This window comes from Eschrichtius robustus, chromosome 11 (assembly GCF_028021215.1).
Source record: "Eschrichtius robustus isolate mEscRob2 chromosome 11, mEscRob2.pri, whole genome shotgun sequence".
Classification (NCBI taxonomy): domain Eukaryota; kingdom Metazoa; phylum Chordata; class Mammalia; order Artiodactyla; family Eschrichtiidae; genus Eschrichtius; species Eschrichtius robustus.
The window spans coordinates 33,661,357-33,689,214 of NC_090834.1; the positions used below are offsets into that span (position 1 = coordinate 33,661,357).

General features: G+C 34.0%; 1 protein-coding gene across 3 annotated transcripts; it reads left to right on the forward strand.

Moving 5' to 3' along the window:
- The first annotated feature begins 259 nt into the window (after positions 1-259).
- Positions 260-26,538, forward strand: DCUN1D5 (defective in cullin neddylation 1 domain containing 5). Of its 3 annotated transcripts, XM_068554953.1 has the most exons (8): positions 260-683; positions 2,698-2,789; positions 7,903-7,973; positions 8,385-8,476; positions 21,891-21,999; positions 22,086-22,190; positions 24,270-24,372; positions 26,191-26,538. In XM_068554953.1, exons 1-8 carry the CDS (start codon positions 598-600, stop codon positions 26,244-26,246), a joined length of 714 nt encoding a protein of 237 aa, XP_068411054.1. In that variant the 5' UTR covers positions 260-597; the 3' UTR covers positions 26,247-26,538. The 3 variants fall into 3 exon arrangements, with proteins under 3 accessions (XP_068411054.1, XP_068411055.1, XP_068411056.1); XM_068554954.1 differs by lacking the exon at positions 2,698-2,789; XM_068554955.1 differs by lacking the exons at positions 260-683; positions 8,385-8,476 and having other exon boundaries at positions 2,775-2,789.
- The last annotated feature ends 1,320 nt before the right edge of the window (positions 26,539-27,858 follow it).

The following is a 27,858-nucleotide window of genomic DNA, read 5'->3' on the forward strand; positions in this document are numbered from 1 at the left end:
CAGGTTATTTTTAACGCCAACTGCAGAGTATTAGTGGTTTCATAAGACCTTTTGGGGGGGTGACCTTCAGTATTAGGGCAGGGTGGAAGCTTCGTGAGAAAGGTCGGGATAGACTGGACAACCTAAGGAGGTCAAACGATCAATACATCCCAATTTGCCCAATCGCGGAGTCCACACAGTGTAACCCAGCCGGGCGGAAGGTAGCGGGGACCCACCAGAGCCACGCCCCTCCCGGCGTCCGTCTCTGCACTTGCGTCACTTCTGGCCCTGGGCGATTCGCATCCGGGTCAGAGTGAGCCTCTTGCTCTCCGAGTGTGTTACTGGTGGAGGTGTCGCGCTGTCCGTGTTCTCTCTTCCCAGTGTGATCGAGCCGCAGTGCCTGCCGGCGAGGAGTACCCGCTGCCTCGAGCAGAGAAGGACGAGGAGGGGACCTGGGAGCGGGCAGCGGCCGGGCTGGGCCGCTCTGGGGCGGGCTGGCGACTTTGCTCCTTCGCTTGCTGCTGTCTCTGGAAACCGGGTGCCAGCACTGAGGAGTCTTCAGCTGACAGCAAGCCCCTTCCCCGGCTCCCCTGCCCGCCCTGCCGGGGAGGGCGGAAGATGCCGGTGAAGAAGAAGAGAAAATCTCCTGGGGTGGCAGCGGCAGTAGCGGAAGACGGAGGCCTCAAAAAGTGTAAAATCTCCAGGTACCACCTTCCCCTACCCTTCAGTCTTACCTCCTCTGCTGCAGGGCTAGAGAAGAAGGAGGCGGGCCGGGTCTCAGGGGTTCGGGCTGGAGAGAGGTGAACCCCCTCTGATAAACCTAGGTGGGAGGCGTGGAACCGCGCGAGTCTGCGCTCGGCTCCGCCTCATGTTCGGTTTGTGTGCTCTGGCGCCCGCAAAGGGACTCGGAGAGTCGCCTCACGTTGAGCCTACGTGCCAGGGAGGGTGGGGAAACAGGAATGCGTACGCAAATTGCCCTCTTTCCCGTTACCCCCTATTCCTTTAATCCCTTCCCCCGCCCTCCTTCCAGACCTAGAAGTGAGTACAGATCCGTGCAAGGGTCACTTCTAGAATTTCTTTGTAGAGTGTGAAGAAAGGAACAGAGCACGAGGAATTTTGACCTGACAACTGCCATGGGAATGGTAGAAAAAAAGCTCCTTATGCTGTAATTGGCCTCCAAATTTAGTATTTGGAGTGATCTAACCCGGACCATCCCAGCAGGAGCCCCATTTTCTGGAAGTATAGCGCCTCCACCTGAGCCAAGTCCCTATGTGCGGAGTTGGAAAGGCCCTGCGTGCGTTTTGTGTTTCAGCCATCAGGATGCTGTTAGCTCTCAATATAGATATTAATAATTTGAGAGCTGTTGTACTCTGTATCCTCTTGGAGAAGAAGAAAAGGCAGAGCTGTAGTTGTATAGCTCTTTGATCCCCTTGTAGCGTGTCATTAAGGCATTAAAGCAACGTTGTATGCTGCAAAAAAACATTGCAATTTAGGTGTGAGAAGTGAGTTTTTAAAATTCCCTTTTCGGGTGTCTTGACTGTATTAGTGGTTGGCACTTAATGTAACAACTTCAGATGCTACCATTTAAAGTAGCCAGCATTATAAAGAAGAGATAATGATAGAACTATCCTTAAAGAGAGTTCTGCTTAAAATGTGAGGTAGGTGACTTCTTTAGTCTGCATTATCCTTTTTGTAATTGGTTGAATTTTTTTCCTCATTACTGTGTTTGGCAAAAGAGCCCAGGGGTATTTCTTGGACTATTACTGTGAAAGATACTGCTGTTTTCTTATACCTCTTGATAACTCATACTAGAATTTGACATAGTTACTCCATTAGCTCATATTTTTTTTTTGAAACATGCAAATTATTTTTTTGTTACATTAACTTGTAGTAATCTTAATTGTATAATGTATCAAAATTATTTAAATTAAGCACATTAAAACTGCTGAGCAGTCAGTATTATTAGAACTCAGGTGATACTTTGCTCTATCAACTTAAAATTTTAAATATGGCACCCTTATTTTATATTACATTATTCAGTAGCAGAAGTTATAGCATTCCGAAGTCACTGTGGTAGTGTGGAACCTTGAGAAAAGGTTCTCTGTTCATTAAATCCTCAAGGCTTTGGCCCAATTATTTGAACTGGTATTATCTGTTAGGGTTTTTTTTTTTTCTTTTTAATCTGTGGAATCTAATTATAGCCTTAAGTCCTATATTATCTTTTGTCTTTAAAATATTGATTTAAGCTTGGTAGATGATAAATAAACAACTCTTAACATATAATATTATTCTGAAATATTGATTCACTGAGTATCAAAATATACTTTGTAAGATTTGTTTTCAAATTATACACATATATAATTTCCATACAAATCAGCAGAAGAATCACTGTGAAGATTTATACCCAACTACCAGTCCTGGATTGAGACCATTAGGTTGAACTTCTGTGTGGTCTTTTGAAATCTGGGAGAAATAATTTTAGTGATATTTTTGGAATTTGATAGTGAGCAAAGTAGCATTTGGGTTTTGTTAGAAATTTTTGTATATAGATTACTGTTTCAAATTGCAAATATTTAACAATTCCAATTTTTCCCTATAACACCAACTGTAAAAAAATAAAAATACTTTGGTTTGAATTGAAGTAGTTCATATTGAACTTAGCTTTTCACTAAAAGTTGAGACTTGTTAAAATTCTTAGGCATTTGTGTGTTTTCTAAGCTATTGCAGATCCCAACCCCCTGCTAGACTAATAAGTGGAGAGGAACATTTTTCAAGCAAGAAGTGCCTGGCTTGGTTTTATGAGTATGCAGGTAATGAAATTAATATAAGAAGATAACAGTCACATGCTTTAAAACGTTCTTTTTGGTTTATTCATTTAACAAATTATTTATTGCAGGCCTGCTATGTGTTAGTCCTTTGTGCTGAGATCAGGGTCAAGACAGAGGATTATGGTTAGGCTAAGAATTTGGTGCCCTTTCAGGCTGATATTTCTTTAAATATATAATTCAGTATATGTTTAATGGGAGGGGTGAAACTCATTTACTGTTAGTAAAATTTGTAAACAGATTCACTTATTGGTTTATATCCATTGGCTACAGTAGAGTTGGTATTCTGGAAAACACAAAGTATGTAATAAAACATTTTATACTTTATATTTGTTTTTCTTTTCAGTTTTCTTTTGAAATTTTTCTGAACCATAAACTGACATTTTCTGAAACTTTTGGGAGACATAGTAAAAGATTTAAAACTCAGGTATATCATTACATGACAGATTTATCCTTTAATATAATTGCTATTTATTTAACCATTCATTTCTCCTGGAGATGCAATAATAAACAGACTGATATTAGTACAGTGTACTAAATGCTATATTAGGAAGATGCACTGTGAAAGTTCATAGGAGAAATGTATAATCCAGCCTTGGAAGTTTCAGGGAAAGCTTCTTGAAGAAGCTAATTTAAACTACAGTAAATCCCTGTAAGTGGTGAATGAAAAACTCTAGGCCTAGGGTGAAACTGTAGTTCAGAGGTAAAAGTCAAAGCCTGGGATGAGGCCAAAGAGTTAAGCAAATATATGAAAAAGAACACTTGTTTTCCATTTATTATTAACTTCTTCATAAACATATATGAAAAGAAATTTTTTTCCCTTAGAATGATTTAGTTCTTTTGGAATTATTGGTTTTAAAGCTTTTTTTTTTTTTTTTTTCCCTTACTCCCCTTTGTTTCCTTTCTTTTACCTGCCTCCCTGGTTGGGTTTTTTGTTTTGTTTTGTTTTTCCCCTTTTATCACTATCATTCTCAGAGTGTTTGTTTAGAATAAAAGTGTATATGCAGTCACTGTCTTGTACTTATTGCTAATCAAGTTAAGGTCTCAAGAGTACTTCGAACTTAAGGTTAAGGTTTAGGCTAACTGTATGGAAAATAAGACTATTTTGGAGGACAGTAACTTCACTGTTGGGATCCACTGAGCGATCCCAAAAGTATAATTTAAAAATTGTTTAGTAACAGAACAGATTCTTTCTAGACCAGAAAAACTGCTATTACTGGCATCCCAAGACAACCACTAACCCAAATTAAATAGAGGGAATTCATTTTCTTTTGACCTCCATTTAAAATGTTGACCCAGTATTCAAAATGCCAGTTTTACTGGTATGTATGATAATGATACAGAATCAAAAGGTCAGTCATCTTATTTTGCCTATAAAAGGTACTAGATACCATAAAATTAGTCAATGTTTTTTTCTTTCATGCTTGCTTGTTTTACTTCTCATAGGGACTTTCCTGGGTAGCATAAGATTTGATTTAAACATTTATTTCCTATACAAGCGTTTTTTAATGGCCAGCAAAATAATTGCTGTCTTTATTACAGAAATTGTGCTAATTATATAATTTTCTCCTGTGACGTTCTGTTAAGTAGGTGGTGTTATCCTTATTTTCTAGACGAGAAAACTGAGGCTTAGATTAAGTGATTTGACCAAGATCATACAGTGACAAGAACCTGGATTCAAACTCAGGTCATTCTGACTATAGAGCCTATGCTTTACTACTGTCTTATTTTAAAATATGTACATGGCAGCTAGTTTTTCTTTTACAAAGAAAATATTAGTAAGTGTACTTTAGGTTAACTTATCTTCTGTCCTTCACTGAATGATGCATATTTATTGAGCACTTGTAGGTCAGGCACTGTGCTAAGTGCTGGGAATATAGTGGTAAACAAATCAGACAAGATCCCTGCCCTTGGGGGGCTTGCCTTCTAGCAGGGAAGACAGACAGTGAATAAGTTAAGTAGGTAAGATAATTACAGATTGTGGAGGATTATAAAAGTAATAAATATGGTATGATGCAGGGATAGAAAGTAGAAAGTTGGGATGGACTTTCAAATAAGGTGAATAGGGAAGGCCTCTCTAGAGATTACTTTGGTCAGAGACCTAATTGATAAGGAGGTGCCAGTTGTTTGCCAAATAAACAGTAACTGGGATGTCCCTGTTTAAAATGGAGACAATAATTGTGCCTACTGAGATAATACACGTTAAGAAAGCACTTAGCGCTGTACCTGGTTAAATATAGTCAGAACCCAATAAGTGTCAGCTATCATTAAAAGAGTAATAGTATTGCAGCATCAGATTTACTGGTTGTATATTTTCACAATACTGTTCCAAAATTAACAGTATAGTTCCTAGGTAGTTTATGTTGAAGGTACTGTGTCATTTCATTGAGCAGATTCCACCCCCCCCCCCCGAGCATCTGCTATGGCTGGCATTGTTTTAGACCCTGCAGGTATACCTGGGAACATTTCTTTATGGTTATTAAAACATCAGAAAATTGATTTTTTTTTTAAGTTTTAAAAATGTTTTACCACAAATCTTGTTTATATATTATAGGTCATGTGTGATAGCCTGATAGTTTTGCCCTTTCATAACACGTCTCATCTTGAGTGCTATTTACATCAGCAAGGATTCAGTAATATATTGGGCCTGTTACTGAACAAAATCATAGAAGGTGAAAAGGCACTTTTAAGGTCTTATAAAGAATCAGAAAAAAGGTGGGATAGAATTGCATAATCCTAATAAGTAACCAGCTGGTAGAGTGAACTAAATCATTTTCATAAATTCTTAAATTGAGTGGAAGCCTATTTTGTGCCTGAAAGAGTCAGTTAAATTCCACTCCAGAGGTTTTACCCTGGGAGTAGTTTTATTGAAGAGTTTGTTTCAAGAAGTATAATTGATGTTATGCATTCTGGGGAAAAGAACATTAGTATAGACCTTGTTTTAGATTTAGATTGTTGCTATCATTATTTGCATTGCTTTGTGAAAGTCACTTGTCATTTACAGAAGGGTCTTATATCTATCTTATATATTTCCATGTAACATAATTTGATTCTTATCAAATTTTAATCACTAATCTCCCATTTTCTAGGGAGGCTATATTTTATGACAGTAACTGATATTTCTTGACATGACTTTCTCTTCTAAAAATACTAATGATGGCAGCTTTGAGGGCAAGTCTGCTTTCTTGTTGCATTAGAAAGTTTAGAGTATATTTCCATCATGCCTTAAGAAAAAAACTTTTCTTCCATTAAATTTTTTATCTGATTTTTACTTTCATCCAAACCACATATAAGGATTCATATTCAGTATTTTTTAACACCTTAATTCTATATGTGTGCTTTTAAAATTATATAATTAACACATTCTCATTAAAAAAACCCTCCAAATATATATTAGGAAGTGAAAGTTTCCTGTAATTACCACCCCTTCACCTTTTAACACCTCACTGCATAAATAAGTGCAATGCTTATTTAAACCAGAAAATTTTTAAAAAGGTTTTGGTTTCAGACCATGTTGTGAACGTCATCTTAGCAGACTGGACCTCATCTGAGATAGTAAGAGTTTAACTGGTTACATATTGGATGGTTACATTCTTCTATTAAGAAAAACCATAGGACCTTGGCTTCATGTTGTGCTTGTGAGCTAATGGTGGTGATATAAAATGCCACCTGAGCAACCTTGGTCTAGTCGATGACTTACAAAGCTGGAGTATTTTTAGTCCTTAAGAAAGGAAAACAAGTTTCTCTTAGCTACTTTAACAATAATATTTGAAGACTGTATTTTCTTTCAAAACGAGGTGTGGTAAACATTTCTATCATATTTTATATTTTAAAATTTGTTTTACCGTCCTCATTATATTAGTTTCAGGTGTACAACATAATGATATATGTATATATCGCAAAATGATCACCACCTGTCACTACACATAGTCACAAATTTTGTTTTCTTGTGATGAGAGCTTTTATGATTCACTCTCTTAGCTACTTTCAAATACGCAAAACAGTATTATTAACTATAGTCATCCTGCTCTATGTTACATCCCCAGGACTTACTAAGTTTGGAAGTTTGTACCTTTTGACCACCTTCACCCATTTTGCCCACCCCTGCCTCTGGCAACCACCAGTCTGGTCTCTGTATTTGAGTTTGCGGGGGAGGAAGGGGGTTGGTAGATTTCTTATGCAAGTGAGCTCATATGGTGTTTGCCTTTCTCTGTCTGACTTGTTTCACTTAGCAAAATGCCCTCAAGGTCCATTCATGTTGTCACAAATTTGTTTTACTCTTATCAAGTCAAAAAAGAGACCTAGCAATGATGTAATTACTATATGGGAATCTGATAACGTAAAAAATATGAGAATTGGTGTACTGACTTATATTTACTGTTACTAAGGAGAAAAATATAAGAAAAATGTCCTTAATTTTTGGACTAATGATAGACATAGCTAATTGAGGGATTAAGCATTTATTTCTACATTAAGATGACATAATGCTTATGCTTTACTGTCTATTTTAGGACCAAGTAAATAAGGAAAATATCTCATTCTGGAATCTGAATGTTGTAATTTCCTTACATCGTTATTTTCATAATATATCTTAAAACTAGTAAATTTTATTTGGGTATATTTCAGAAGGTTAATGAGTGACCTTCTGTTCTAGTAAGAAACAGATACTCTCCTCTGTTTACTGTCTTGAATTGTGGGTTGGTACTGGCACAGTCTAGTAGAATAAGAAGCTCAAACCTTCTTGTGCTTCTTTATTAATGCATTGTGAAAAATTTTATTCAGAGGAGGTTCTCAGTAAATGCATTTTTAATGGATAGGTTCAAGTTATTGTACAAGCTAGAGACTGATATTAACGTTGCTTTGTTTTCTATTTCCTTAATTATATTTTATAATGTGTTCAAAGAGTATTTCAAAATTAAAAAATTTTTAATCTGGTGACAAGTATTTATACTTTATCAAAGGTATGTCAAAATTCAAATTCAGTTATTCACAAAAAATGTTATGGTGTATTCATAGATGCCTTTAACACAGTGGCTTATGTTTTATGTTGACATTAAATTATAACAATAAAATATATAAATTATTTTTGTCTTTGAAGGTCCTGATGAAGTTGTAGGGCCAGAAGGAATGGAAAAATTTTGTGAAGACATTGGTGTTGAACCTGAAAATGTATGTTTTATTTCTAAGTAGAATGGAATACAAGTGGGGTATAGCATATTCATAAATTTCTAAAAATTGGAACACTTTAATTTTATAAGAAGATTTTGTTTCTTCATGAATATTGTAGATTTTCATTTAGGTTTTTTTAAATGTATTTAAATTGGGCACGTGTTCTCTTTCTTGATACAAATGTCATTTGTAATAGAGTAAGAGAGATTCTACCTTCAGAAATTGTTAGAACTTTTTGCTTTTAAGAAATTGGCCCATCTAAATTTCTTTACAGTTAATAATTCCAGAGATTGTACTCTTTAATAGTTAAAGGATGGAAATAGTTGTATAAAAATGCTCTCCATGATAAATATAGACATGATTATCTCTATGCTGACTTTTCCCCTATCCTTTATGTTCTGTTCTTTCCAGATTATTATGTTAGTTTTAGCGTGGAAATTGGAGGCTGAAAGCATGGGATTTTTTACCAAGGAAGAATGGTTAAAGGGGATGACTTCATTACAGTAAGAAATTTTTTTAAAAAACAAATTTGATGGCCTATTTGAAGATCTTAATTGATATTTTGTGCTTCGTAGTTTTTTGGGAGTAAGGTTTCACCTTAAATTAATCAGATTGGTTTGATCTAGAACAATCAGTTTAGTATTGACAAAATTTATATTATGGTCTTTGACAAAATGAACTGTTACTCCAGTTTTCATATTCCCTAAGAAAGAACCTAAGAACAGTTCTATTAAAACTCGAGTCTCTTGATGGGTGAATTAGAGATTCATGATCAAAGTTATTTACTCATGGGATGTTTGAGTGATAAGGGATTTGCTTCTCAGAATGTAGAATTCTACCACATGAGGAGTTTGTTCTTGGGCAGTCCTATGCTCTGGGGCCTCCTCTCTCTTCAGTTTTATACTTGACTTAAAAAAGAAATTTGATATAAAAAAAAAAGAATGTCTGTATGTGTATAACTGAGTCACTTTGCTGTACAGCAGAGATTGGCACAACATTGTAAATCAACTCTACTTCAATGCAAAAAAATTAAAAAAAAAGAAATCTGAAGAGAGTTACATGACACTTTTATTATTTCTTTTTTGCCAAATGAATCTCATGGATACAAAAGTAGAAATATTGTTTGGCTCCTGTGCAACCATTAGCTGTTTTATAGTTGTATACTTTCAGTTTAGGATGCTGCCTTGGGACACTTTTATAAGTTATAAAATTGCTTCTTTATAAAAATAATTTGATTTTGGCTTTCCAGAGTAAAGTGTGCTTAATTTCAGAGTCAGTTAGTAATTGTGTATTAATTTTATATTATGTCACGTTCCTGATGTTCATGCAGGAAGTTATTAATAATCAACATTCTAAAATAGAGCAAGCATAAATTTATAATATTTTTGAGCCCCAAACTGGAGGTTAATTAGCCATGTGATTTCCTGTTGTGATTATGCTTTTATTAACACACTTAACTGTTCTTTACTCCTTGTTTGCCTATCCTTAAATTTCAAAATACTTGGTTATTTTTTTTAAGTGTATTTGTTCATATGAAACTTAAACATTTATATTTGGATTTTCAGTGTCTAATGTTTTGTAATTCTCCTTTTCAACCAGCATTAACATTTAGATATTTTGTGTGTGTGTGTATGTGTGTGTGCGTGTATATATATATATATGTGTGTGTGTGTATGTATACACATACAAACACATATGTATATGTATATATATTTGTTTAATGTAAAAATCTTTGCTCATATGAACCAAATCATAGTTCCTAGAATAGAACATAAAATCAACCCTCTCACTTTTATTACTTATAAGTGAGATGAGGAGTCTGAGACTCAGAGAGGTGAAGAAAATTTTTGCCAAAGTTTACATAGTTCTTAGTGGCAGAGATAGGACGTAGAATTTAAATTTCCTGATTACCAGTCTACCATACTGTACTTCCTATTGCATCATCCCTTTATGTATATTCCTTTGTTACATTCTTTATAAAATAGAAGGCCATTATTAACTTTTAAAATCATAGTATTTGTAACCAAGGCTGCCATTCATCTAGGTGTCATAACATGCCAAATTAAAATAATGTTGATTCTGAAATTCTTTGAGCTATTTCTCACCATTTAATTAGCTTTATAGAGAAAGATAAAATATACAAGATTATGCAAAGAATATAAACTAATTTCATGTAGCTCAGTCTGTTTTATTAAAATTTATATCAGTTGCATGGCTTGTCAATTGTAAGACATTTTATTTGTCATTACAACTGCTTTATGTACTCTTCCTACTGCTTTTTTGTCTATTGCTTTTTAAAATATCTCAGCTAACAACTGTTTGTATATTTTTAAACCAAAAGTTTCTAATTATTTATGTTTTTGAATTACTTGATATAATATAAAGAGCCTCTGTATAACAGAAATATGTAAACACGAAGTGTTTCTAGTATTTACTTTTGAATAATTAGCATATGGCCTTGGGTATATGCTAGGGAAATTGATGAACCCATGAACATGTTGTTTATTAGCGTATCTTTCCAATAGGAAGTTCACAGGCTTTACAAAATAAAAGCGATATTTAGGACTTAAAATTGACCCAGAGGTTTCTGTTTCATTCATTTATTATCCCCTGCACATCTGCTTAGAACTCTGTAGTGTATATCTTTGAAGCTACTAAAATTAGGCAAGCACTATTGACTGGGAAAATAGTTATTTTTTTTTTACCCCCAATGATCTAGATTGCTTTGTTGAAGTACAGAGTATCTTCTCTTAATTGGCTAAGTCTTATTACTCCCTGAATCTTCTTGTAAAGAACTTGCTAGGAATAAAATAGTTTAAAATGTAAACCAATAGAGAGAAAAGAATCTATAAAACTTGTTTTTTTAAAAATGTATAGTCGTCTAGTATACTTGGTTTTATATAATCATTATAAAATGTAAAATTTCACAGACTTGATTCCTTTTATAGATTTTTCATATTTTTAGGATTTAATTTAATCTGGACATAGTTATTTGATGGTTCCTAAATCATCTTAATGTAGTTATCAATTGTTTCAAATTAATTAATTTTAACACGTAGAAAACTTTAAGTAGAGCTCTGCTAAAGAATAGAAACAGTCTGGTAGTTAAAACATATATTATGGTCAAGAATAGGGGACTGTCATAATCATGGTTAATTATAATCTGTAATTGTATAATGCTTAACAGTTTTCAGAATATTTTTTTTTACATTTATTTATTTTAAAGCTGTTATTCATACAGACTTTTCACAACTGAATTGTCCTCTTTTGTGTGAAAGAATTTATGGGTATGAATTTGTATGTAATTGGACTAGAATGACCATTTTTTTAAGTTTCGGAGATGTAATTGCCATATCCTTTCCAGATACTTTGCTCTATTTCGTTTTCATCATTGTTTAATAATAGTCAAATTTCCCTTCATGTCAGATTTAATTTAGGAGGTATTTAAACACCTGTTTTATCTGATGATAACAGTGAGGCATGGGACACAGCTCTGCCCCTTAGTTACATTTCAGTAGGGTGGGAAAGGCATTACTGCAACCATACTGTAACCATAGGCATACTGTAACCATAAATCCATGTGGGATGGGACAAGTACTAGAGTAAAAGTACCAAATACTGTGAAAGCACAGCTGCTAAGGAGGTTAATGCCAGCTGAGTAGACGGGAAAGTCTTTACTGTAGGTGTGGCATTTGAACTGGACCTTGAAGAATGATTAGGATTTTGATGGTTGAGGGTATAGGAAAATGTTGTTTCAAGAAGAAATTGTGAGCAGAGCCTTGAGAAAAGAAAACATATGTCTAGTTTGCTAGAATCAAAAGGTATGTACAGAAAATTGACAGAGTAGTTTTAAACTCCAGATAGTTGGGATAATGGCTACATTATGCAGGGCTTTGACTAATATGTTGAGAGAGTTTAAACCATATGTTTTAGCTTGGGAAGCCATCAGAGATTTTTGAGCATAGGAATCATCAAAGATTTTGGGGATAGTTTTCAATAGAGGAGGTTTTTTTTTTTTTTTTTTTTAGGTCATAGACTCTTTTGAGAACCTTAGGAAAACTGTGGACCTTATCCGCATTAAGATGCACATCTGTAGAGGCAAGATTCCAAGGATACTTGAAAGTTTTATTCTGGCATACCTTACTGGAGCGGATAACTTTTCTTATACCTACTAGCTGAAAGTTTGTTGTTGGAGCATCTACCATGCTGTTAGAGAAAATTGTGGGCATATATCTTTAACAAGAGTGTACTTGATTATGATAATGAAAAAAAGAGCCAAAAGGATAACATCTGACAAGAATGGTAGTAACTAAGCTGTCTGCCAGTAGACTACAAGTTGTACACCTTCTGGTCTCCATATTGAGCCCTGTACTTTGAAGATTATAGGCTTAACTGGCTTCACTTTCTTTAGGAGAGAGGAATGGGGAACATTTGTACAATTTTTTTGGTGGGAGTAGAAGAGTTGAATAGATTGGATGCTGTGGTGTCTGTGGTGTATGACTATCATTCACTTAGCATTGTGGGCCCAAGTACTAATTGCCATTGGCATTCTTCCCCTTTGCTCTCCCCGAGAGTCATCAAAACAATTTCAAAATGCCCCCACTCCACATTTCCAAATACCCCCCAGAGATGGATTAATTGTATCGTTCAGGTCCATACACCTGATTCAGAGAAAGTTCTAGTCTTTGGCCATACCACTCTCAATGCGCCCAATCTCGTCAGAGAAAGTTCTAAATCCATAACTTGGTTAATAAAATTCTTCCTGTTATACATCAGTGTGTCATGGCATTCTTATTGACTTAATGGTTAAGGAAGATAACCTCACTTAGATCTAATATATAAATGAAAATTTTTTCTCATTTTAAAGGTTTTAAATGAAGCAGAAATTCAGAAGCCTCTCTTGTTAATCAGACGTTTAACAATACTCAGGAAATTAATTCCCAAGCCTTTATGTTGAAATTTAAACCCATTTCACTGGTTCTAACAGCAGTGACCTTGGAGATTGCTGTCATATTGTGCCAGTGTTCCCTAAAATCTGTGTGGTTTTATTTGATTGTTATTTTTAAAAGTGCTATTCTTACTTTCCATGCTACACTAGTTAAGTATGCTTTTCTTTTTAGTTCAGGGGAAATAGTCTTTCTAAACTTGCCAAGTTAAAAGGTATCAACATTAACTCTTGTGAGTCTATTTTGGGGCTAGATTAAATATTAAGAATTGTGTTTAACTGCTTGGGCATGATTACTGGTTTTGCTGGGTCTGGTCACGGTCTTTATGATGTTCGTAATAGATATGGAAGTTCGTGCTCTTATTTTTTTCACTCTTCTCCAAGAAGAAAACATTAATTGTCAGTTCTATTAAATTATTTCTCAACTGAAAGATGTAGATAAACGATTATAATGATAAGAAATAGTTTGGAGAGAGCCACCAATGTGAAGATCATTTTTTAGCCATTTGCCTCAAAAGGAGCCTATCAAGCTAAGAACTGTGCTACGCATTTAATACATGATTCTCATTTAATCTTACGGTTGTCTCTTACTGTTTTTGTGGTTTTAAAATGGGAAACAGATTGGTAAAGGTTAAGTAACTTGCCTAAAGCCACATGACTGGAAGGTGGAGAAATTGGAATTTTAACTGGTTTCTATTTGACTTGAAACTTCGTTCTTTATCTCTGTCTTAAGCTTGTTGAGATCATATACTAAGTAATATTGTTGCTTTATGTACCTATGGAATGTAAAATATTTGGGAAGGATTTTAATCTCTTGGATTCTTATCTCCTTGAGAGACTTGTCAGTCACTACTTATATACTTTACAATTTTGTTTGAACTACAGTTTTCCACTAACCTTTCCCCAGGTAGGAATTTTGAAGCTTCTTGTAATTAAATTAATATATCATCTACTTTGTGGTTTATTATTTAACAAATAATTTTGTTAAATAATACTTTTATTTAACAAATAATTTTGGAATGCTTCTATATGCCAGGCCCCATGTTAATATGGAATGAGGATGATTTTCAAACTCTGGTGGTAGTGAGAGAAATAACTTTTGAAAGTAGGGAGGTATCCTTTAACTTGTTTGCCTTCCTGAATTGCAAGTCTGTTAAGATTCTGCATGAGATTTTGTGTGAAAATGTGAGTCACATCACTAAAAAAAATGTGAAAAGCACTGCTTCAGGAAGCTACAAAGATTTAGAGAAAATGAGGCCCCTACCTAAAATAGATCATCATGGGGAAGGGAGTACATGTAACTAGTTACTTTAGTACTAGTACCTTCTGAACATTCTCAGTTGATAACTCTGGAGATATTGAAGACTTCATTTCCTAATTTTCAAACAAACAGCTTAATAGTAACATATAATCTGAGAATTTGTTTCTTTTGTGTATTCTTCTGGTAGAAGTTAACTGCATTTTCAACTTTCATTAAAACTTTTTCATATAATGAAGAATTTTTGTACTAATAGAAGCCATTTATTGAAATAGTAAGTAATAAATTTCTAATAAATGGTAAGAATAAATTTTTCTTGTTTCTGCATGAAACATTTTGTGCACTCATTCATATGCAAGGAACTAGGCCCCAGACAAATTAGATGATTAACTTATCCAAATTTTGATTTCTGTTTCTGGCAGATATGGCATCCTAAATGTGCAAACAAACCATTTCCCATGTTAAACAGTTAAATGTCGGAGAAAATATTAAAGCATCCTTTAAAAAACACACCTGGACGTGACTGTAAATTAAGGAAAATAATCAGAGGCCAGAATTTATAAGAGATGGTGATTCCATAGAGATCTACGGAGCTGGCATTTACCCTGAGGATACCTACCTATTCTCAGTCACCTAGGATCTGGCCATTTATCTGTGCATGCTGGGAACTGGAGACAAATTGCAACGAGAATCAGATCAAAACCTCCTACATTTAGTCATTGATGCCAAACCTACCCAGTAGATGGAGACTTGATTGCTTGGGCTTGGTTCTGCATATACAGTTGGAGACAGAGGGCTTCTGGTTGAGAGAATTCCTAATTAAAAGCTCTTTGTGGGGAGTCCAGTGGCCTAGTGGTTAGGATTCCGGGCTTTCACTGCTGTGGCCCGGGTTCAGTCCCTGGTGGGGAACTGAGAACCCACAAGCCACGTGGCACGGCTCTTCGTCAGATTTAGGCACAATCCAGAAATGTATTTTGGAATTGTCCCAGGTAATCAGTACTCCCATGTGTTTCGTGGAAGCAATTCTTCTGTACAGGAAAGCATTTTAAGCAGAAGCCTCAATTTCTACAGAAAAAATTTCAGTGATCATTAACAATCAGAAATCACTAAACAAGTTGGGAAACAGATCTTAAACTTTAAAATAAGACTTTAAGGCTAGTATTTTGAATAATTATAATCTCAGTTTAAAATAACTACATTTAATGTGTTTTAAAAGAAAAAAGAGGAATGGTCTCAGATGATCAGATTTCAGATAATTACATTTCTAAAAGTGAAATATATAAAAGATTTAAAACTCAATAGGTGAGCTGCAAAGGAGATAGATGTAAGTAAAATAGGAATCAGTGACCTACAATATCTGAGGAAAATAGGGAAGAGGTTAAGAGCTATAGTGGATAAATTTTTTTTTACTGTTAAGTTTTGAGAGTTTTCTCTATATTCTAGATTTAATTCCTTCATTGAATATGTGGTTTGCAAAATTTTCTCCCCCTCTGTAGCTTGTGTTTTCATTCTCTTACAAGGACTTCTGCAGAGCAAAAGTTTTAAATTTTGTTGATGTCCAGTTTATCAGTTTTTCCTTTTTATGTGTTTTTGGTGTCAAGTCTAAGAATTCTTTGCCTAGCTCTAGATCCCGAGAATTTTTTCTTAACTTTTTTTCTAGAAGGTTTGTATTTTTACATTTTACTTTTAAATCAGTAATACATTTTGAGTTTATTTCTTTAAAAAGTATGAGACTTAGATTTTGGTTTATTTCTTTACCTGTGGATGTCCACTTGCACCAGTACCATTTGTTGAAAAAGCTCTTTCTCCTATTGAATTGCTTTACACTTTTGTCAAAAATCATTTGGGCATATTTGTGTGGTCTGTTTCTAGCTTCTCTGTTCTGTTCTGTTGATCTTCTTCCACTACCACACAGTGTGGATTACTTCAGCTACATACTAAGTCTTGAAGTCAGGTAGACTGATTCATCTTTTTTCATTTTTTAGCTACTACAGTTTCTTTGCTTTTCCAAAAATTTTAGAATAATCTTCTATATTTACAAAAAAATCTTACTGAGGTTCTTGTTAAACTGAATGTGAATTTCAGAAGAATTACATCTTTACTTTTTTGACTTTTCTGATTCGTGGAAGATAGATATGTCTCCATTTATTTAAGTGTTTGGTTTCTTTCATCAGTCTTGTGTCAAACATACATCCTGTACATGTTTTGTAAGAATTAAACCTAAATATTTCATCTTTATTTTGACCACTGTAAGTGGTATTGTATGTTTAATTTTAGCATCCACATGCTCATTATTAATATATAGAAATATAACTGATTTTTGTATGTCCTGTGACCTTGCTGAACTCACTTATTCTAAGATTCTTTTGTGTGTATTCCTTGTGTTTTCCACAGGTAGTTATGTCATATGATTATGACGTGAAATAGGGACAGTTTTATTTCTTTTCTGGTCTGTATGCCCTGTATTTCCTTTCCTTGAAATATTGCATTGGCTAGAACTTCTACTACTGTGTTGAATAAGTGTAAGTGTGGACATCCTTGTTTGGCTCCCCATGTTGAGGTAAAAACATCAGTCTTTCACCATTAAGTACTTTTTCTGGTAGGTTGTTTGTAGGTGCTCTTTATTAAGTTGAGGGAGTTCTCCTCTATTTCTGTTTTTCTGTGAGTTTTAACATGAATAGATATTAAATATTTTAAATATTTTTTCTGAGTTAAATCATATAATTTTTCTTTTTCTGGCCTATGAATATGATTACATTGATTTTTGAGTACTGAATCAATCTTGCATACCTGGAATAAATCCCACTTGATCATGGTGTATAATTATTTTTATATACTTCTTAATTCTACTTGCTAATATTTTATTACAGCTTCATGAGGGATATTGGTCTGTAATTTTATTTTCTTTCTTTTCTTATTTATTGAGGTACAATTGACATATATAACATTATATTAGTTTCAGGTATACAACATAATGATTCAGTATTTGTATATATTGCAAAATGATTACCACAATAAGTCTAGTTAACGTTCATCGGTATACATAGCTATAAATTTTTTTTTTCTTGTGATGATTTTTTTTAAATACTGTCTTTTTCTGGTTTTGCTGTTACGGTGATACTGTCTTTATAAAATGAATTGGGAAGTTTTTCCTTATACTTTATTTTTTGAAGGAGGCTGTAGAATTGGTCTTCAAAGATTGGTGGAATTCTCCAGTGAAACCACCTGAGCCTGTAGATGTCTTTTATAGATGTTTTTAACTTACGAATTCAATTTATTAATAATTTAATAGTTACATACTCAAATATTTAATATTTTGAGTGTTGTATTTTTTTTGTTTTTAAGGAATTGGTCCATTTCATCTTAAGTTGTCAAATTTATATCCTTTTGATATCTGCAGGTCTGTAATGATACCCTTTGTTTCATTCCTGATGTTGGTAATCTTTGTCTTCTTTTTTTTCTTTGTCATTCTTGCTAGAGACTTGTCAATTTTATTGATCTTTTCCAAAGAATCACATCTTTGTTTCACTGATTTTTTTTCTCTAGAAAAGATTCCAAAGGTAGGAGCTTAGATTATTGATTGAGACTTTTTCTCTTTTCTGATGTTTATATTTAGTGCTATAAATTTCCCTGTCAGCACTACTTTATGTCTCACAAAATTTGATATGTTTTTTTCATTTTCACTCAGTTCAGTATATTTTTTGGTTTCCATTGAGACTTGCTCTCACCCATGGATTATTTAGGAGTTGGCTGTTTAGTTTCTAAGTGTTATTTCTAGTTGGGTTTCATTGTGGTCAGAGGACATATTCTGTGTGATTTCAATTCTTTTATATCTGTCAAGGTTTGTTTATGGCTCAGGATTGAAAAGAATAAGTATTTTGTTGCCATTGAATAGAATGTTCTATTAATGTCGATTAGATCCTGTTGATTGATGGTGCTGTTGAATTCTTCTGTACCTCTGCTGATGTTCTGTGTAGTTGTTCTCTCAATTGCTGAGAGAGAGGTGTGGAAATCTGTAACTATAATTGTGAATTTGTTTATTTCCCCTTTCAGTTCTATAAGTTTTTGTCTCGCATATTTTGCAGCTCCATTGTCTGGTGCATACATTTAGGATTGTTATGTCTTGGTGGATTGACCTTTTGTCATTATGTAATGTTCCTCTCTATTCTGTTAATTTCTTTGCTCTGAAGTCTACATTAGCTGATATTAGTGTAGCCACCCCTCTTTTCTTTTGATTGTTTCTACAATATATCTTTTTCCATTCTTTTACTTTTCAATCTGCCTGTATTGTTATGTTTGAAGTCAGTTTCTTCCAAATAGCAGAGTTAGGTTTTTGTTTTTTTTTTTTACCTACTCTGTCAATCTCTGTCTTATAATTGTTATATTTAGACTACTTATATTTAATGTAATTATTGATATATTAGGGTTTAAGTCTTCCCTGTATTTTATAATTCAAAAATTTCCATTTGGTTCTTTTTATATATTTCTTTCCTTAGACTTTGTATTTCTTTGCTGGTAGTTTCTATCTTTTCATTTGTTTTAATTTGTTCATGATTGCTTATTGTAGCCTTTTTATAATAGCTGCTTTAAAATCTGTGTCAAGTAATTCTAAACATCTCTATCATTTCAGTATTTTCATCTATTGATTGTCTTTTTCCTTTCTATTTGAGATCTTGGTTCTTGCTATGGCAAGCAATTATTTTTCTTCTCTATTGAAACCTGGAAGATTTGAGTATTATGTTATGAAACTCTGGATCTTATTTAAGCCTTCTGTTTTAGCTAGCTTCCTCTCATACCACTTCAGCAGGAAAAGTGAGGGCCACTACCTTATTACTTCCAGCCTATAGAAGTCAAAGTTCCTCACTCTGCATCTGTTGACATATGAGGAGGGAAGTCCTCATTACTGTTAGCAGACAGGAGAGTTTTAGGTCCCACTAGGCCTCCACTGATACTTTCTTGTTCCCCAAAAAGTCTCTATTGACACTACTAGGGTGGTGGCCTTGTTCCTGCATTGATGGTGAAAGCCCTGACTCTTTATAAATCCTCCTCTGACACTATCTCAGGTCAGAGGAGGATTGACTACTTTTTACTAACTGGTGGGAGTGGAAGTTCATGTTCCCCATGTGGTTTCCACTGACACTGCAGAATTTGAGAGGGCAAACTCCTTATACTCTGGTGAGGGTAGACCATTCAGGTCCCCATTCAGTCTTTGCTGGCATTGCTGGGGTTTGAGCCAGTTTTTCTTTGGTGTTTGACAGGAGAAGAGTGTTTCTTTCTAATGTTTTCTGTCTTGTTAGGCTGCTTACTTTCGACTAGCGGGAGAGCAGGGGTTTTTTTGTTTGTTTTGTTTTGTTTGTCTGCCCTCATTGGCATTTCCGTTTTGCTGACTCCTTCATCTCCAAGGCAAAAAGAAAACCCAGGGAACATACTACTGTATTGTTTCTCAGATTCTTTCAGAGTCTTCTTATGTTTGTTTTATGTATAATGTCTAGGGCTTTTAGTTGAATTAGCAGGAGAGATAGGGAAGAGAACATTTACTTCATCTTCCTAGAAGCAGAAGTTATTTCTTGTATCTCTTTTTTTAAAAAGCAAACCTTCCGCCCTCCTTCACTATCCCACTTTAGAGCTCTTTTCTCTGCTCCATTTTAGAACCAGACTCTTTGAAAGCAATTGTCTATGCTTATTTTCTCCAGTTTCTCTCTTCTCGTTCTCTCTTTTAAACCTATGCTAGCAAAACTTTTATTCCTGCGACTCCTCCGAAACCACTCTTGTTAAGGCATCATTTACAAGTGAATAATCAAACCAATAATACTTACAAAACTGTGGCTGAAGCTAAAATTGTACTTAGAGGGAGGTCTATAGTGTTAAATGTTATATTAAAAGAGAAAAAAAGCCTGAAACCAAATGAACTGGTATCTAATTTAAGAAGTTAGAAAAAGGATTAACCCAAAGAAAGCAGAAGAAAAGAGATAAAAAGATGTCCAGACTTTAGTAAAATAGAAAAAAGATACAATTGAGAGAATTAAATTATGGCAAGGTGATTAAGAAAAGCAAAGAAAAAGCAAAAATATATAAATGTAATAGTCATATTAGAAAATATTATAAATATTTTAATTGGCATATTTAAATAAAATTATATATGAAATAAATGATCAGAAAAGTGTATAAATGACCAAAACTGATTCAAAAAGACATAGAAAATCTGAATGGTCTGATAGCCATTTAAAATGCTGATTTAGTAATTAAAAGGCTTTCCTTCCCTCAATGAAAAGGCTCAGGTGGATTTTCAGTTGCTGAGTTTGGACAAATCCTAATTCCAATGTTCAGTAAACTTTTTCAGAAAACAGAAGAAAGGATACTATTTCTCATTTTGTTTTTTTGAAGCTTATGGTATAAGCTTGTTATAAAACTAGAAAAGAGAGTGTGAAAGAATAAAATTTACAAGCCAGTCTCACTTATGAACATAGCAAGATATCTAGCAATGTATAAAATAGGTAACATGACCAAGTTTGGCTTATTCTAAGAATGCAAGAGTTAAGTAACACTAGAAATATATTCAGATATTTACACCTTAATAAAACAATAAGTTACTACACATCACATTGTTGATTTAGAATAGTGAAAGTCTTGGTTAAAGCTGAGAATGCTAGGTGTCTACGTCATGAGTACTAAAATTCAGTTTTGAGTGGAATACGGTTGGTCACAGTAGATGGCACAACTAATTTGATCGGAGGGAGTCAGATGAGCTCAGAGAGCGCAAACTGTGAGTTAGGTTTTGATGAGTAATATTTTGTCAAAATGTTAGAAGGAACAGCATATCAAGTAGATAAAATAATGTGTGCTAAAGCATAGCTATGACATTTTGGAATGGTAAGTGAAATTATAACTAGAGCACAGTTATATTTTAAGGATATTGGGCCCTGGCAGGAGATGAGACTGGAGATTTGTGCCAATTGTGAAAGGCTTTGTCTGCCTTGCTTCTTCCTAAGTAGGGGAATATATCAACCCAGGGAGAGTCAGAAAGCCAGTAAATATTTTTGAACATTCCATCTCTTTAGCTTCTTATACTTCATGTCTTATCTTTAGAAATAACATGTATTACTTGTTTGCATTCTTTTGTATATGTGCCTTATGTGACGTTAGGTGCTATCACTGATTTACTTTGATTTTTTGTTTACTAAAAATGTAGGAATTTGAGTTTATTACTGAATCACTAATGTATTTCCTCTGGGTTATATACTAAACTTGTAAAAGCAATCATGGCTAATCTCTTTCACCAAGCTGGTGCCTAAGAACTTCCCAGTGAAATTTGTATCAGAGGCCTGATTAATTTTATTTGTTCTGTCATCTTAACTTTATTTGTGGTCAAAGGACATTATAGTACATCTCTTTTTATCAAATATTTTTGATTTTATTCGAGTTTTTGATGGAGTTGTGGTTGTTTTTTGTTGTTTTTTTTTTTTAAAGAAAAGTTATTGGAGTGAACTTTCATTGATTGCCAGATTTTCTTTTTCTTTTATCCTTTTTCCTTTTTGTATTACATTGGTAGATACAAGGCAATAGTTATTCTAAATTTGTGAATCAGAGAATTTTAAACCTAAATTAACTTCATAAATGTGCTCACTTTTTCCTTTAATGCATTCCTTCTAACCCCTAAAGATGCTTTTATTTAATTTTCTTAATTATGTAATATGTTTGATTTGTTTAATTTAAGGTGTGACTGCACAGAAAAGTTACAGAACAAATTTGACTTTTTGCGCTCACAGTTGAATGATATTTCTTCATTTAAGAATATCTACAGATATGCCTTTGATTTTGCAAGGGTAGGTGGAATTTCCATGTTTTCAATTTTAATATTTTTTTTAATCTTGAAACCACACTTAGGAAAACTTTTTTACCTTTATTTTAGGATAAAGATCAGAGAAGCCTTGATATTGATACAGCTAAGTCTATGTTAGCTCTTCTCCTTGGGAGGACATGGCCACTGTTTTCAGTATTTTACCAGTACCTGGAGGTATGTATGTGTTTTTATTTTTAAAATAATATTTTAAAACTTAAGCTGATTGAAAATATACCTTTAATTGAAGAAAATCAAGTAGATTTTTTAATACTGTGCTTTTTAAAAATTCTGCTTAAGTGTTTGAAAATTTGTTAAAATGTGTACATATCCACTGTCATTTTTAGACATGAGTTCATGTTCATTAACATATTCTGTACGTAAGTTATTTTTATTCCCTGCCTTGGCAACCCAACCCCCCCCCCCCAAAAAAAAAGATAAAAAAGAAACCTTCAAGAAATACATTTTAGCACAGACATCCTTCATGTAAAATTAGTTTCTTGGGATTTTTGCAGAAGAGAATTTATGCTAGTGCACAAATCTCAAGCTTTCTAAATCAGGTTTCTCTCTGTTATACAGGGTATTAGGCTGAAAAAATCAATATAAAAGAACCAATTTTAGTATTAAAACTTAGGCTCAATCTAAAGAATTAGAATAAACTTTTATGTCCACAAATATGAGGATGTACTTAAATATAGTGATTACTGAGAAATGTTTGCTGAATTTATGAAGAAAGCATTCTTTTAGAAGGTTTATCATAGCACCTTCTGTATGTGGTGGTTTGAAGAAGATACTGTCCTTTTTTTCATTGCTTTCTTTAGTTTCCTATCTGTTTTTGAGCTTCTTTCTATTTTATTTTGTTTATTTTATTTTATTTTATTTATTTCATTTCATTTTATTTTTTTGTATACTTCTCACTGTTTCTTTTTTTTTTTTTTCTCAAAGAACTATAACTGCTCTTTTTTTTTTTTTTTTTTTATGGCTGTGTTGGGTCTTCGTTTCTGTGTGCAGGCTTTCTCCAGCTGTGGCGAGCGGGGGCCACTCTTCATCGCGGTGCGCGGGCCTCTCACTATCGTGGCCTCTCTCGTTGCGAAGCACAGGCTCCAGACGCGCAGGCTCAGTAGTTGTGGCTCACGGGCCTAGTTGCTCCGCGGCATGTGGGATCTTCCCAGACCGGGGCTCGAACCCGTGTCCCCTGCATTGGCAGGCAGATTCTTAACCACTGCGCCACCAGGGAAGCCCCGTACTTCTCACCGTTTCTTGAATGCAGATGCTTTCGCTTCGAAAATAATTTCTCATAAAGATGGTTGTTTATCATAACAAGTTCCCCAGATTAGTTTTGTTTAAAACTTGTGATAAGAGACAGTGGTATAAGAAGGTCTTAAGTGAATGGGTTTTGTGCACACTTAAATCTTTAAGCCTAATAAAGTAGATTGGTTGATGGATGTTATCAATCTTCCTCATATTAGTAGTTTTGGGGCAATGATAAGTATAACTCTGTAAAAATATTCCCCTCTAAAAGGAGCTGAGAGAAGTAAATATTTTCAAATGCTTGTTATGTGGAGGGTGTTTGACCTACATTATCTTTTTAAATCTTTATAACACCATTTTGAATTATGTTTTATCTCCACTTAGCCAATGAATAACTTTCCCAAGCTCACTCAAGTAGCAGAAGTGAGATTTGAACCCAAGTCTATACCCTTTCAATTGCCTCCAAAGATGCCAACTTCAAAATGTGCTAAACAGTAAATCTTACGTAAAGAAATGATTTAATGAGAAGCAGTAGGAGGGAATTTACTGTGTGTAGGAAACATTGTATAGCTTGATCTCATTGGTGATTACACAAGCATATACACTGGTAAAACTTTATTGAGTTTTACCCTTACTATTAGTGCCCTTGACGCTCGTGTTATTCCTCAAGAATGAAAGAAGGGGACTTCCCTGGCAGTCTAGCGGATAAGATCCATGCTTCCACTGCAGGGGTTGGATCCCTAGTGGGGGAACTAAGATCCCGCATGCCATGCTCCCCCTCCCAAAAAAAATAAAGAATGAAAGAAAAATAAAGGGAAAATTAAATTTGATGAAGTTGACATCTAAATGACCCTGAGGATTCTCTTAGAAACACAAATAATTAAAAGAGGAATAAATGTTTTAGGAAAGACTAAATCACAAAAAAAAGGTTATAACTATTTATTGAAGTCAAGTCCTAATAAATAGTGCTTGTTCTGTAATCCAAAATTTATATCATTTCTACAGCAATCAAAGTATCGCGTTATGAACAAAGATCAGTGGTACAATGTGTTAGAATTCAGCAGAACAGTCCATGCCGATCTTAGTAACTATGATGAAGATGGTGCTTGTAAGTATAGTATAATGTTTTCCTATGAAAGTAAAATTCTTAAAACTATTAAACGAGAACGTGGATTTGTGTAGCATTACCATAAAGGATTTAAACTTCCTAACAATTTCTTATTTAATTGTGTGGGAAGTGTGGAGGAGGCAGGTGTAGAAGATAGAGAACTTAGATTGAGCAACATTATAAAATCTGTGCTGGTAAATGAAATATTTTCAGTTACTTGGTAGCTAAATTTAGAATATAATTTCTGCAGATAGAAGCTAAAATTCTGCTTTATTCCTGCCTTTCCTGGCATTTTCCTATGAAAGAAAAGTACAGTCATGATTTTAAAAATAGGAAAGCAAAACCTCAGCTACAATAGCAGAAGCTTTAAAATTAATATCGTAATAGCCATTCACAATAAGGCAAATGATGTCAAAGTAACTTCCCTCAGAAATTATTGAGTAAACAGGAAATGAAATATTTACAATTTTTTAATCCTTCAAATTAAAATATCTGTCCATCCCCTTCAGTGGAAAATCCAGAATGCCATAAACTAGAACTTTGAAGTAATGATAAATTATTTAGATAAGCCAAACGAATTCTCACGATAAATTAAGTTTTTATTTCCCACCACCAGTTTGGTTACATATGTTGTTTTAATGTTGTGAAGGGTTACATAGAAAAGATACATTTCTATAAATGTAAACTGAAATGATGGACTTATTTTTGTGACACTGAAGAAACAAAATACTGAAGAAGGGATAACTTTATTTCTCTCTATATATATTGTTTCTTCCCCCTACAAAATGGTATAAAATTTAATATTTTTAGAAATAATACCTTACAGCAGTAAACTGGCAGCCCAAGGACTATGTCTGGCCTGCAAATGTGTATTTTCATGTGCATTTGAGTCAACATTATAACTGAGACATTTTGTATAAAAATACAGCTTCTGGATTTGCTTGAAAAGTTAGGAAATCTGACAAAACTGTTCCTGTGTTCTTTTATAGGAATTAGGCTGGAACCAAGTAGTGGCTTATATTGGACTTGTGTTCCGGTGTGCTGGTCCACAGTATGCCAACAACTAGGTTACTTTTCAGTTGCCATTTATTATTATGCTGGTCTGTTGTTTTTCTTACAGTAGAGAAATATGTCTATCAAAAGCAAGAGAAAAAGTGAGACCACCAGAGGGTTGTGTGCTTTAAGAAGAATAGGGCAAGCATATTTCTTTGTGGCAATGAGTTTTCCTACATTTACAAAAAATAAACAGTGAGCTTATTTAAACTACCTATCTGACTTTTGTAAGTAAATGAATTTGAACCCCCTGCATTATAAAAATATCTTTTTACAATAGTTCTTAAGTCAGGTATTTGTTAGGTACTTGCTTTGTGTACAGATTTATACTAGGTCCTATTACTGGAACAATATGTAAGTCTCTAATATGGCCACACCTTCAATAAACTTACAAACTTCTTGGTGAGGTAACAGAAATACTACGTTAAACACTTTTCAGATTGTTTAATAATTAAATGGCAGAAAGCTGTGGGCAGTTAGAAAAAGGGAGAGGTTAATATTGACTTAGTATTGGAGAGTTCATGAAACAAATCTTGAGAAGGAGGTTTCTACAAATATCTATTGTGGAAAGTACCTTATGTCAAAAAAAAAAAAAAAAAGGCTAAGAAAGCACTCATTAAGTAGAGTAGGGAGGCAGAAAGGAAACCACCTGGAGAAGGGAAGGGTCAGTTCCCTATCATCACCACAGAGTTTGTGGGGAGTTTGTTTTATAGTTGGAGAGATGTATTCCCTGAACTCTAATAAAATTGCTCCTTTTATTTCTAGGGCCTGTTCTTCTTGATGAATTTGTCGAGTGGCAGAAAGTTCGTCAAACGTCATAGCAAGAACTATTGTGAAGAAAATGCAAACCTTTAGATCCTTACGTGTGTACAAGCTAATGAGACGAGGGAAAAAAAAAAAAAACCAAAGGGGTGCATTTTCACTCATATGAAAGACTTCTCATAGTACTTTTTTTTTCCTTTTTTTTAAAGGAAGTTTTCTTGTTACATGTTATGGGCATTGAGCCACACCTCTTCCAAGACTGAATATTGAAGTTTTTGTTTTGAGTTATGTTTATAACATTTATTTCAGAACAATAAAGATTCAGATTTGTGACAAAGGCCTTAAAGTGAAGATGTCCCTTGAGTGTCAGAGTGGTATTTATTTTTGTAAATTTTAATTCTTGAATTTTAGAGGTCTGTCATACCGGGAATTTGTGGAATTTTAAAGATTTTAAACAATATTTGGCAATGTAGTCTGCTGATGGTATAGCTCATTATATTCATCTCTGCACATACCGGGAATTTGTGGAATTTTAAAGATTTTAAACAATATTTGGCAATGTAGTCTGCTGATGGTATAGCTCATTATATTCATCTCTGCACAATTAGAAAGAATATTTATTGGCCTTGACTTCTGGGGTAATGATTTTCTGATGCAGCTAATAAAATACATTTCTGGATATTGGAAGTGCTCCAACTTTCAGCTGTGGTTTTCTGTGAAAGCTGCCAACGTATTGTGCACATACTTTATCTGCACAGTTTAGAATTGGAAAGATTATGTCTAGTTTTTTTTTTCTAACCATTAAATAGTATTGTCAATAAGCATAAATCAGCATTGCATGTATATTCTTAATGTGAATTTTAAGTTTTCTGTATTCTTATCAGTTTAAAAATTTCATTTATATTTGAAAGAGCAAGGTTCATATATTAATGGTTTCAAAATCAGACAGCCTTATGAGAGAAATTAAGACTAGTATTGAAGCTGTATCATCATCATTATTGTTGTTGTTAGTGGCATATATATATGATCTTTTTTAACTGTCATTTTGTGATTTGGGGAGTTTTGTTGAGGACACCCCTCCCCCATCTTTTTTTTGGTCATAAGGGAACCTTAGCTCTGATGTTGTGGATTTAGTTAAAATATATATTGGAAAAAATATATAATAGAATAAGGACTCATGGGAGAACTCGGGGTGTAATTGTGCCCAACTCAAGGTTGCCATTTACATGGGTACAATTACATTGCTAATTATCATATTTCTGACTTGGCAATAAAGTATCTTGAGGACAGGACAGCCTTTTTTCTAATTCACACGAAAGGCATCTTTTGGACTAGCAGCAGGGCTGTTTGTACATTCCTTTTCAAACCATACAATATTCCAGTGATATGAAAACCTTGTTCACATTTACAGTCAGGTCACAACCTCCGTAACATTCCTAGTTTCATTGTATGAGTGGAGAAAAGTAAATAGGTTACTTTTCCATAATAAGGACATTTCTATTGGGATTTAAGGTAAAGGTTGATTTTTTTTTTTTTAAAGGTTGATTTTTGATGGTGAATTTATTTAATGAGTGATTACAGAAGTGATTATTTATGGGAGAATAGCATTTTAAAGATTTTTATTTTTATTTTATTTTATTTTGCTTTTTGGTTAATGGGCTGGGAGAAAAT

Coding starts and splice junctions, on each gene's coding strand:
- DCUN1D5 (XM_068554953.1), top strand. CDS start 598: ATGCCGGTGAAGAAGAAGAGAAAATCTCCTGGGGTGGCAGCGGCAGTA. Junction 8,477..21,890: donor AAGGGGATGACTTCATTACA/GTAAGAAATTTT, acceptor GTTTAATTTAAG/GTGTGACTGCACAGAAAAGT. Junction 22,191..24,269: donor TATTTTACCAGTACCTGGAG/GTATGTATGTGT, acceptor TCATTTCTACAG/CAATCAAAGTATCGCGTTAT.